Here is a 12,810-nt window from a genome sequence, read left to right as displayed (position 1 = left end):
CTTAATTAACTACCTTCCTGGGAACGGAGATTTTCTTGGTTCAACGTTGCTTATGACCTAATTGCCGGAAGGAAAATAAATCATTCAAACATACGTGATACATTTCACGTTTCAATGATTGTATACGTAGTATATTATTATTAGTCTGTGCTATTACCCTATACTCTGTTATATTTGATTAGTCAGCTAAAATTATTGACGACCATGTCTATTATCCTCAAAAGTTCAACGACTGTTATCGTTAAGGCGACACAGGACTTTTATAACTTTTATCCTCTAAATTTCCAGAGCCTCGGAATCCTCGGTTCGATCCCTGGCGCTTGGCTGATCCTCACACTGACCGTGTTGCTCATATATCTGCTCACGAGATGCTGCGACAGGAAGCAACGCCCGCCCAAGAGTATCACTGCGCTCAAGGTAAGATTAGACCTATTCTAAACTTCTTCTATAGGTGTAGGGTGTAGAAGACCCGGGTCACACACTTGTGAACATTTTCACAACATTCGTGCAAAGTTTTTAAGGGGAGTACTGTGTATTGATTATATTAATGTAAGTCGAGCAAATAATTTGCGTACAAATATTCGTAAAATGTATGAATGTTCACCTTGGTGAAAAAAATATTTGTGAGCATATTCGTGCGAATGTGAGTGACCGGCATATTGTGATATATTTTTATTTTTTTATTTACTTCAGACAACAATGTAGTTACAGTTAAAAAGACCTTAAATAACTTAAAATTACGGAACTTAATACTACTTAAATAACATAAACAGAAGGCCTACTATAAGGCATATCATGTATTATGGAAACAATATCATGCCAAATACATTTTCTAACGTCTTTAGTATATAACTAGATTTCCGCCCGCGGCTTCGCCCTCTTTGTCTAAAACCTAATATATTATATACTAAAACCTTCCTCTTGAATCACTCTATCTATTACAAAAAACCTCATCAAAATCCGTTGCGTAGTTTTAAAGATTTAAGCATACATAGGGACATAGGAACAGAAAAAGCGACTTTGTTTTATACTATGTAGTAATGTTGTTGTTATGCTTTTTCATTACCGCTCCACTTTGTTTGTCCCTTTTGTTCCTATGACAAAGAGAAATAGCTATAATTCACTACTTCCGAGTAAATACAATTAATTTACGAAAAGGAATTTTCTATAAACGTACGAAGCCGTTATTTAAGTGTTGCACGCAATAATAAAATTAAGCAATATGTCAGCATGGAATTTAGATTGAGTGCACTTCGCCTTTAAAACAATACTAAATAGCGGGATATTTTTAGTTACGTCGTTTTGTATATTAGTCAGGGTTGCCACTAATTATTTTTACTGAGAGTATTAGCAAGTTAATTGTATACACAACTAGCTTCCGCCAGCGGCTTCGCACGCGTAGTTAAAGATGCTTACGATCAATATATTAACGTTTCGTCAAAAGCAATATAATATTGGCTGTGATATTATCACTGTGTAGCACAATAAGTATTTTAAAAAGTTATATAATTAGCATGAGAATAAGACATTCTATATCTGTTAAGACCATTATATCATGTATTTAAGTGAACATATTTGAATATTTTTTTATACCATGTCTGTTAAAATCATAATGTTGTTGATAAACCCTACAGTAGCTGGTACTTGGTAGGATCATCAAACGGTTCCCACAGTGAAGTAACCCCACATGTGTGAGCTGTTAGTCTCGATATTAAACTATATACGATTTATTGAATTCACAACCAATATAACTGAAGAGTTATAGTTTAATTTCGATTTTTATTTGACTCTTTATTGATTGGATCGTTTGGAAAAGTATTAAAATTTGTTGTTTGGTAAATCATGGATTGACAGTTATTTTTGACATCATTGTGATTTGTTTTGATATTTCTAGATGAAACTGTAGTTAAAAATTATGTTGAAAACGTTTTTTTTTTAATTTTAAAATGAATAAAATTAAATGGAACTAGTGAAGCAAAGAAGGTGGATTTAAATGCTCAGTTTTAGTTTTATTTATAGCAGACTAGCTTTCCGCCCGCGGCATCGCCCGGTTTTCAAAGAAAAACCCGTTCCCGTAGGATTTCCGGGATAAAACCTATCTGTTCATGACAGATCATTAGATTGTATAAAGTTACATTAGTTCGTTAAGTTAATCATAGGTGGCGGTAATTTATTTTAAGCGTTTTTAAATCTCGCTATAGTTATTTTTTTGTAAGAACATAATATTAATTTCAGTTCAACATTTTTTAGTGGTAATAAAGATCAATCTGAGTACAAGGCTGGTTTCATTTAGACGAACCCCTACAGTACCATTTTAATACCGCGAACCGGGAGTGCAGTGAAGGTGTCCCACAGGGAGTACCTTCTCGAACATTGATCCTTCGAGCCGGATTTGAACCAGCGACCTATGGATGTTCATGACAGATCATTAGATTGTATAAAGTTACATTAGTTCGTTAAGTTAATCATAGGTGGCGGTAATTTATTTTAAGCGTTTTTAAATCTCGCTATAGTTATTTTTTTGTAAGAACATAATATTAATTTCAGTTCAACATTTTTTAGTGGTAATAAAGATCAATCTGAGTACAAGGCTGGTTTCATTTAGACGAACCCCTACAGTACCATTTTAATACCGCGAATCGGGAGTGCAGTGAAGGTGTCCCACAGGGAGTACCTTCTCGAACATTGGTCCAATCGAACCGGATCATACGGTCAATCGTACTAGAAAGGGGCAGTGGATCGCTGTCGAAAGTACGCGCGAGTGCAAAAGAAGACAGCAAGAACACCAGGCGGAGAAGACCAGTCAAGGGCAGCCGGGGCAGCGTGGAGCAGCCAGGGCGGCGTGGAGCAGCCAGGCGGCGTGAAGCAGCAAGAACAACTTGGAGCAGCCAGGGCGGCGTGGAGCAGCCAGGCGGCGTGAAGCAGCAAGAACAACTTGGAGCAGCCAGGGCGGCGTGGAGCAGCCAGGATAACTTGGAGCAGCCAGGTCGGCGTGGAGCAGCAAGGACAACTTGAAGCAGCCAGGCGGCGTGGAGCAGCAAGGACAAATTGAAGCATCAGTGGTAAGCATAAGGTGGCGTAAAGCAGCCATGGAAGGTTCCATAAATACCTTAAAAAGTTTGCAAAATGTAATAGGGAAAAGCTTAGTCAATTTTAAAAAAAGTCCCAAGGAGAGAGTAACTCGAGAATACGTCGAAGCGAGATTGGAGCTCTTGGAAAAGGATTGGGGGAAGTTTTCCGACATTAACACAAAATTTTGATTTTGACACCATCGAACAAAAAATAAGAGATATTTACGATAACACCGAAGACGTTTATATTACATATAAAACTTTATTGAGGGCAGCATTGGGTGGCTTTAGGGAAAACTATCAGGATAATCATAGACCGAACTCCTCCGATCCACCAGTCAAGTTGCCCAAAATTAGTATACCAGTCTTCTCGGGTAAGTATTCGGAGTGGACAACCTTTTCAGACTTATTCCAATCGTTAGTTCACAAAAATAAATCATTGGACAATGTCCAAAAACTCCACTACTTAAAGGGTCACTTGACTGGTGAAGCGGAGCAATTGATTAGGCAAACGCCCATCACCGATGCAAATTATGAGCCATGTTGGCAGCTGTTGCTGCAAAGATATAGTAACAGGAAGTATCTGTGCAATTGCATCCTGCAGAGACTGTTTAGTCAAAAACGTATGAATGTGGAATCGGCTGCATTATTAAAAGAATTACTAGACACTACTTGTGATTGTTTAAATGCTCTCAAAAATTTAGACATAGATGTAAGCACCTGGGATGTTATTATTATACATATTGTTACATTTAAATTAGATACAGAAACGCGAAAGCAATGGGAATTAAATATATCTAGTAATAATTCTAAAAATGAATTGCCATCTTTTGAACAATTTAAGTCGTTTATTGAGAACCGTTTTCGTGCGTTAGAGTGTGTAGAACCAAAAAGGTCACCTGGGTATCAGTCGAATAGTACAGCGGCGCATAAACCACGAGCGTTGATCGCGTCGACTCCAAATTTAAGTTGTGAGTTTTGCACAGAATCGCATAAGCTCTGTTTTTGTAAAAAGTTTGCTAAACAAACTTTGGAAAACAGACGCGATTTTGTAGCTAAAAATAAAATCTGTTTTAATTGTCTGGGTAGTAATCACATAGTCTATGAATGTAAGAAGCCTACTTCATGTAGACTCTGTCAAAAGCGGCATCATTCTTTGCTTCATCCTTCAGGAGAGGCTGAGCATAAAGGTCAACCCACCTTGAAGAAGCATGATCATGGAAGTACTAATGCGCCTATTAGTACTGATCCAATAGTTTCATGTTTTTCTTCAGGCGAGGTTTCTAAACCAAGACAGGTTTTATTAGCCACAGCGCTAATAAAAGCCGAGTCCAAAATGGGTCACTACCTAACGGTACGTGCGTTACTTGACCAAGGGTCACAGGCTTGTTTCATTACAGAGGCCACAGTTCAACTTTTGAGACTGAAGAAGATCCCAATTAAGGGCTCTGTTTCAGGTCTAGGTCATAGTTCAACCATGATAAAATACATGGTACATTTAAAGATTCAATCCCGGTTAAATTCTGAATTTAGCCTAAGGTTGAATGCATATGTATTAAAAAATATTACTGCCTACTTACCAGAGAAGGATCTTAGTACAAGTTCCTTCGACTGGTTAAGTTTAAGCGATAGTAAACTGGCAGATCCTGAGTTCAACACTCCCAATAAAATAGATGTTCTATTGGGTGCTGACGTATACGGTAGTATCATCCTGGAAGGTATACTGAAAAATTCTTCGGGGGCTCTAGTGGCCCAGAACACTACCTTCGGCTGGGTACTATCGGGAGCTATCGAATCTGAAAATAATAGATCAAATAATATTAGAGCAATGCATTTACATATTCAAAATGAAGATGATGAAATTTTGAAAAAGTTTTGGGAAATAGAAGAAAAATATAGTACAAAAAAATTATACTCACCGGAAGAAACAAAGTGTGAAGAGTTCTATACAAAAACCACTACAAGAGATGCTAGTGGTAGATATATAGTTAAGTTACCGTTTCGTGACGAGGATCCTCCTTGTACGGCTGGTAACTCACGTGCAATAGCTGAAAAAAGATTTAAAGCATTAGAAAGAAGATTAGAAAAGGACAAGGATTTGAAAGAAAAATACACAGAAGTTATTAATGAATACTTACGGTTAGGACACATGAGGCAGGTTAAGGACAACGATAATAAAAAGAATGAAGCAGTATACTTACCTCACCACGCGGTCATAAGAAACGACAAAAGTACAACCAAGGTACGTGTGGTTTTCAACGCATCTGAGAAAAATAGCAATGGAATATCTTTGAATGATACGTTAATGATCGGACCCACGTTACAAGCAGACCTCAGACACACAATTTTAAGATGGAGATTACATCCTATTGGATTAGTCGCGGACATTATTAAGATGTACCGTCAAGTCCTTATATCAGAAGATGATGCGATGTTTCAGCGGATCCTTTGGCGCGAGAGTCCTGATAAGAATATTGAAGATTATGAACTTATAACGGTTACCTTTGGAACAGCATCTGCACCATATCAAGCAGTTAGAACACTACATCAAGTTGCTTATGACGAGGGAGCAAACTACCCCGTCGCCTCAGATAAAATTCTAAATTGTTTTTATATGGATGATTTAATGACAGGGTCAGAAAGTGTTGAAGAAGGAATTAGAATTTACAAGGAAATGAAAGAATTATTAGGAAAGGGTGGATTCGTGTTACAAAAATGGAATAGTAATAATAAGGAAATATTGGAAAGGATCAGGTCAATTGAAGGGAATGAAAATATAGAACAACAACTACATACGGGAATCATAAATAATGAAGAAAAGGAAAATTTTAATATTAAGCTTGATAGTACAATAAAAATCTTAGGACTTACCTGGAACCGCAGCGAAGATAACTTCCAGTACTCGGTGAATATCTCGATGTCGACGACTGCACCTGAAACTAAAAGGTCAATTATTTCGGAAATAGCTCGTTTGTTCGATCCACTAGGCTGGTTAGCTCCTAGTGTGGTCATTGCCAAGGTTTTTATACAAAAGTTGTGGGTAGCAGGAGTAGGATGGGACGATAAGGTGAATGCAGAAATGATGGAGGAATGGAATGCTTACCGTAGTCAGTTGCCCCAACTTACCAGAATTCGGATTCCTCGATGGCTGCGAACAAGGTTGAACGATCGACTGGAGCTTCATGGTTTCAGCGATGCATCTAAAAGTGCTTATGCGGCGGTAATCTACCTTCGCATAATCGATGCCGAAGGTGGAGTAACGGTTTCGTTGCTGGTTGCCAGAACGCGAGTAGCACCCGTCAAACAGATTAGCATTCCTCGTTTGGAATTGTGCGGTGCGCTTCTGGTATCTAGGTTGCTTGCAGAAGCAGCAGATGTACTTAACATTTCTAAGAACAATATAACGGCTTGGACTGATTCCACAGTTGTATTGGCATGGTTGAATAGCCATCCAAGCAGATGGAAACCGTTCATAGCAAATAGGACATCAGAGATTTTAACCATCATGAAACCCACCCAATGGTATCATGTTTTATCTAAGGACAATCCAGCAGATTGTGCCTCAAGAGGCGTATTACCAAATTTGCTTATGGATAATCAGATATGGTTTTCAGGACCGTCGTTTCTCAAGCAGAAATGTATTGAGTACAATAGGCCAAAGGAAATGAGCACAGATTTAGAACAAAGTGTCAAGACATTTACTGTTGCTGTAAAAGAGATTACAATGTTAGAACGATTTTCATCTTTACAAAGATTAATACGGGTTATTGCCTATTGTCGAAGATTTTTAAGGGGATATCGCAGAAGAACAAATAAAGAGAAATATTTACAAAGTTTTGAATTGGAGGAGGCATTAGAATGTTGCATAAAGATTACTCAAAGGGATATATTTAAAGAAGAATATTTACAGTTAAGGAACAAGGGTGATATACTAAATAAGAATACATTAAAAGCACTGTGTCCTTACCTTGACGATAAGGGTATAATCAGAATACGTGGCAGAATTGAAATGTCACAACTAAGTAATGAAACCAAACATCCAATTATTTTACCTAAAAGTAGTCATTTAACTCACCTAATTATAGCAAACGCTCACATAAAGACGTTGCACGGAGGGCCTCAATTGATGATTAATTATTTGAGAACAGCCTATTGGATTATAGGGGTTAGAACTTTAGTTAAACAACATGTTAGGAGTTGCGTTAAGTGTATTCGATTAAGAGCTAGCACTCAGTCTCCATTAATGGGTTCACTTCCAACAGTTCGTTGTACACCAGCTAGACCATTTTTGCACAGCGGTGTGGATTATGCTGGTCCAATAAACATAAGGACAACCAAAGGCCGAGGACATCACTCATACAAGGGCTACATATGTTTATTCGTGTCTATGGCAACTCGTGCCGTTCACTTAGAGGTCGTAAGTGACATGAGCACACCAGCATTTCTAGCTGCTTTTCGACGTTTCGTTTCCAGACGAGGTCACTGTGCCAAGCTTTGGAGCGACAACGGGACTACCTTTGTGGGAGCATCCCGTGAGCTCCAGTCAGCACTTTCATCGGTGGGTGAACAGTTAGAAGCGAATGGTACCGAGTGGCATTTCATTCCTCCGCACAGCCCTAACTTTGGCGGACTTTGGGAAGCGGGAGTGAAATCCACGAAGTTTCACCTCAAGCGAGTCATAGGAGAAACCACCCTCACTTACGAGGAGATGAGTACTCTTCTTGCTCAGGTAGAAGCTTGCTTAAATTCTAGGCCAATCACAGTCGATACATCAGACACTAATGAGCCTGCACCTCTAACGCCGGGTCATTTTTTAATCGGTGGTCCTTTGTTAGGCATACCCGATGTATATAATTACTTAGATTCTAACGTGAGTTCGTTGAGTAGATGGCAACTTATTCAAAGAATGTTTCATTCATTTTGGGATCGCTGGTCAAAGGAATATCTGTCGAATGTAATGATAAGGTATAAATGGAAGTCCAAAACCAGCGAGCCTAATATAGGAGATATTGTCCTCATAAAGGAAGATGATCTTCCGCCGATGCGGTGGATCATGGGTAAGATCATAGACAAACATCCAGGTCACGATAAAGTTACTAGAGTTGTCAGTATCTTAGTTAAAAAAAGTATTATTTAAAGACCTGTCAACAAATTGTGTATTTTAGTAAGGAAAGAATAATTGTTATATTATATTGTATTTTTGAAGATGTTTAAAGTGTACTTGTTTAAGTTAAGTTATGCTATAGAAAGTGATATTGTTGCGTAGATAAAATGTTTGCGAGTAAAATGTAAGAAGATTAATTTAAGTTCATATATAATGTAAGTTTCAGTTTGTATAATTATATTTAAAGATGTCCCCTCAAGGTGGGCGGATTTTGTTTGTAAGGACATTTCCTCAATAAATGTCCTTGGTGGGCGGTATGTTCATGACAGATCATTAGATTGTATAAAGTTACATTAGTTCGTTAAGTTAATCATAGGTGGCGGTAATTTATTTTAAGCGTTTTTAAATCTCGCTATAGTTATTTTTTTGTAAGAACATAATATTAATTTCAGTTCAACATTTTTTAGTGGTAATAAAGATCAATCTGAGTACAAGGCTGGTTTCATTTAGACGAACCCCTACAGTACCATTTTAATACCGCGAATCGGGAGTGCAGTGAAGGTGTCCCACAGGGAGTACCTTCTCGAACACTATCCTATGTCCTTTCTCGGGTATCAAAATATCTCCATACCAAATTTCATGCAAATTGGTTCAGTAGTTTAGGCGTGATTGAGTAACAGACAGACAGACAGAGTTACTTTCGCATTTATAATATTAGTATGGATATGCAAAAATGTTACATGGGAATATTATCTTGAAGAAACAAAAAAAAATCTTAACAATACAAACATAAAAAATCCTAGGGGACAATTCACGCCATCTACTAAGAGACGCTAGAATATCTCGTCTTGACCCATATAACTACAACTTAGCCTACATGTTTTTAGGTCATCCATCTGCATATTAAATTGCTGCAAATCGATTTAGTTTTTTAATAAAAGATTACTTTGCACAAGCGAGCAGCGAGGAACTTTTTCATTGATGTAAATTGAAAAAGTTCAACATTACGTTGGAACTTTTGCATTTATAATGTTTTTTATTGATTCACAACTTTAAATGAACATATTGTTAACATTACATATGAGGAACATTACATTAGTAGTGTGATTTCAAAATTGAGTGTATCCCCATAATGAAAATATAAAATATTTTATTATAACAACTGATTGTACAATAATCCTATTTGCAATTTTAATCACAATGCTATAAATCATACATAAATTGTTGTTCATCATTATGAGTCTTATTTGTTCCCACTGCAGGGACACGGGATCGTTAGCGACCTCATATGAGAGTTAAGGCCATTATCCACCATGCTGGCCAAGTGCTTGTTGGCAGATGTCGTTGAACATTTGATTCTAATTAATATTTATTCAATAATTTTCAGATAACTTTAATGATACTGTCGGTGCTCTGTTGCGGCGCGATTGGTGTCGGTCTCTTCGGCAATGATGACCTTCACAACGCGATGCTGCAGAGCATCCAAGCTGGTAACCAGCTCGCTTCTCTGGTTAACACTGTTAAGAATCAGGTAATTTATGGGAGCTATAGATTTAGTGGAATTAGAAGTAGATATGGTCGAAATTATTTATGGTAAGATCTTTGTATTTTTTTTTGTTCTTTCAGTAACATAGTGCCTACTTGTAGGATAAAATTTTCAAATTGTCAAATGATAAAAATAATGTAGTTTCTAGTCATTATTGGACACCAATTTACAGGACTTCAAAAAGTACACTGTTTGGCAAAAAAACAGTTTTTTGATTCTCCTAGATTCCAGCAGTTGACAGACTGTCCAAAATTACAAATATCATATTTGCAATTGCAATGCGATGTTTTGCAAAAAAAAAGAAACAAATTACGATCCTGACAAAAAAGAAATGTAAATAATGCGTGGTAACTTATTTTCAGTCAAGCATACTAGAAGAAGCGATGGGCTCCCGCGCACGGGCACCTCTAGCACGACTTGCTGATGCACTAGACGCGCCCGTTGCCAACCAGACAGCGCTGGGCACGCTGCTGCGAGCGCTGTCAGCGCTGCGCAACAACGCGAGCACAGCTGCTTCAGCCGCTGACAACTTGCGGCGCCCGCTGGCAGCGCTGAATCTGGACGCGTTTATGAAGGTAAGCGCTGTTGGAGTTGAGAAACGTCAGTTGCTCTGCAGCTTTTAACAACGATAGGATAATCTCCCAGCGTCTATTTTACATTATCTTCTACACTTAGTATAAAAACTCTTTGTGGTCCTTCGAGCCGGATCTTATTAATTCTTTCGGTTTGTGTCGCGAAATAAACGTTAAAATTTAATTTAACAATTGTAGCTATTAAATTCCACATATTTTTATTGCAGTTTTTACATTTTACACCTATTCAATATGTACTTATTACTGGTCCTTCGAGCTGGATCTAATCAATTTTTCTTTTAAAACATTAACATATTTTTATTATCATAAAACTAATGAAACGTGTCGTGTTTCCAGCGGCTTTGGATCTGGGAGGCAGCTCGGTGGGCGGGCGGTATGGCGGGCTGGTGCTGCGGCGGCGCCGTGTGCGTGGCGCTGCTGGCCGCCGCCGCCAGGCGCTCGCGGCGCGCGCTGCTGCTGCTGTGTGTGAGTGTTGGCTGTGCTGTGGGAGCGGGCCGGGCTGCAGGCGGGCTGGTGCGGAGGGGCGACATGGCATTTGGACATTTTTTCAGTGTTAAATGACGATTTTTGATTTTTGTGAAGTGAAACTTATGGGCGGAGAGGCGCTGAGAGTAAAATTTCGCGTCACGGAAATACTGTCATGTCATGTAGTAACGCTTTACTATATGTATTTTGATATCTTTGAATCTTACCAAAAAAGGTTCACTTCTGACACGTGTACACACGCTCTACTTCATACCTAACTTAGATATATTTTACTTAATTTGAACTTTATTTGAATATTCTCTCGATGTTTAAGACCATTTACATCTACCCACATTTTGATTTAAAATTTTAACTTTTACCGATTAGACTGGGGTAGAAGCCTTTGAAAATAATGAAAAGATAAAAAAAATCGCAGTCGGATGAAACCTATTAGAAAAGGAGGGGAATATGATAAAAATGTAAGGAAAAATAAATTACGGTCAATCCGAGTTCGGGAAGCGGGAGGGGGGAGCTTTTAAGAGAAAAAAATGGTTTCTCTCGATTTCCGACAAAACTACAAGTCCTATAGAAAAAAGTTCAATGGCAAAGTTGTAGGTAATTAAAAGTTCTACAACTTTTGTATTCACAATTTTTTCACATAACCTAAAGTGAGAGAAGTGTGCCTGATTTAGTAAAAGCTAATTTTCAGACTGTTTGTATGCATTTCCTGAGAACATTTACTATGGTGGTGTTTATTTTTTATACTGAATAAAAGGCACCCCAAGTTTTTGAAAAAAGCTGATATTTTGACGGGTGACTTTTCGATTAAAAATTAGGTTATTTTTTTGGTATTCATTCAAAATAAGGCGAAAAAATAAATATTTTCAATCAAATAAATTACAGTGTATTTGGGACATAATAAAGTAAGTTTCCACCAAATTTCGTAGAAAAAAAATAAATTTTGAAGTAGATAGAAATAAAAGACCAAAAACTTGGTTTTTTGAATTTTTCACCTAAATTTTTAGGTTATGTGAAAAAATTGTGAATACAAAAGTTGTAGAACTTTTAATTACCTACAACTTTGCCATTGAACTTTTTTCTATAGGACTTGTAGTTTTGTCGGAAATCGAGAGAAACCATTTTTTTCTCTTAAAAGCTCCCCCCTCCCGCTTCCCGAACTCGGATTGACCGTAATTTATTTTTCCTTACATTTTTATCATATTCCCCTCCTTTTCTAATGGGTTTCATCCGACTGCGATTTTTTTTTGTTTCAAAAATTATCTACTCTAGTCGATAATATCACGATTTCGAACTTATTAATATTTTATTTCATATCCATACAGGTGTGTGCGCTAGGTGCGCTAGTAGCATGCTGGGCAGCAAGTGCAGCGCTGGTTGCGGGCTCGGTGGCGGCTGCGGACGCGTGCCAGGATCCTGCACGAGCTATCGCACTGTATGCACCGCATAGATTGCCGCTTGATGTATGTATTTAATGGGGGGGATTGGGGGGGGAGGGTTATAAAGTTTAAATTTTAACTTTATAAACTCTTTTTCGAATATCGATATCGCCGGACGTATCGCCGAGCGCAATAAATATGCATGCCTCATAAGTGAGCCTTTTAATTAGTACACCTAAATACCTAAACATCTAAAAATATCTATTTCAGATGGTCCACTACTACCTGTCTTGCAAGGTGTCCCGTGAAAACGTGCTCACAGCCGAACTGCGCAACGCACAGCGCGCGGTGGTAGCTGTGCGGCAGGCGCTGGCTGTGCTGTCTCGTGGCGCTCCACAGCTGTTCAACGATCCCGGTCAGTTTGTGTGTTTGTGTGTCTGTACCTTTGTTAGGTTTCGGTAAGTAACAGCTGAGCTGCGCAACGCACAGCGCGCGGTGGTAGCTGTGTGGTGGTGTAAATTGTAACGTATTTTTGCTAATAGATAGCTAAATAAATCAGGAAAATGGCCATTAAAGTTATTTGGTGTAGTTTGTAAGGGCTGTATCCGGCTCAAAGGATCAAATTATAGGTCCT

The 12,810-nt window shown here is 38.2% G+C and overlaps 1 protein-coding gene across 1 annotated transcript in view; it reads left to right on the top strand.

The window, feature by feature from the left end:
- Positions 1 to 12,810, top strand: part of tty (tweety) — an 86,186-nt gene that overhangs the window by 57,254 nt on the left and 16,122 nt on the right. Inside the window, exons 5-10 of the mRNA XM_090104956.1 lie at positions 289 to 417; positions 9,563 to 9,706; positions 10,084 to 10,296; positions 10,651 to 10,779; positions 12,123 to 12,260; positions 12,447 to 12,591. Coding sequence (XP_089961082.1) covers positions 289 to 417; positions 9,563 to 9,706; positions 10,084 to 10,296; positions 10,651 to 10,779; positions 12,123 to 12,260; positions 12,447 to 12,591 — 898 coding nt within the window. The remainder of the gene's footprint in view (positions 1 to 288; positions 418 to 9,562; positions 9,707 to 10,083; positions 10,297 to 10,650; positions 10,780 to 12,122; positions 12,261 to 12,446; positions 12,592 to 12,810) is intronic.

The sequence above is a fragment of the Colias eurytheme genome, chromosome 8 (genome assembly GCF_061535395.1).
Source record: "Colias eurytheme isolate Ceu_HAF_F1 chromosome 8, ilColEury1 Martin Lab GWU primary, whole genome shotgun sequence".
Classification (NCBI taxonomy): Eukaryota; Metazoa; Arthropoda; class Insecta; order Lepidoptera; family Pieridae; genus Colias; species Colias eurytheme.
This window is presented reverse-complemented; position numbering and strand designations above follow the sequence as displayed.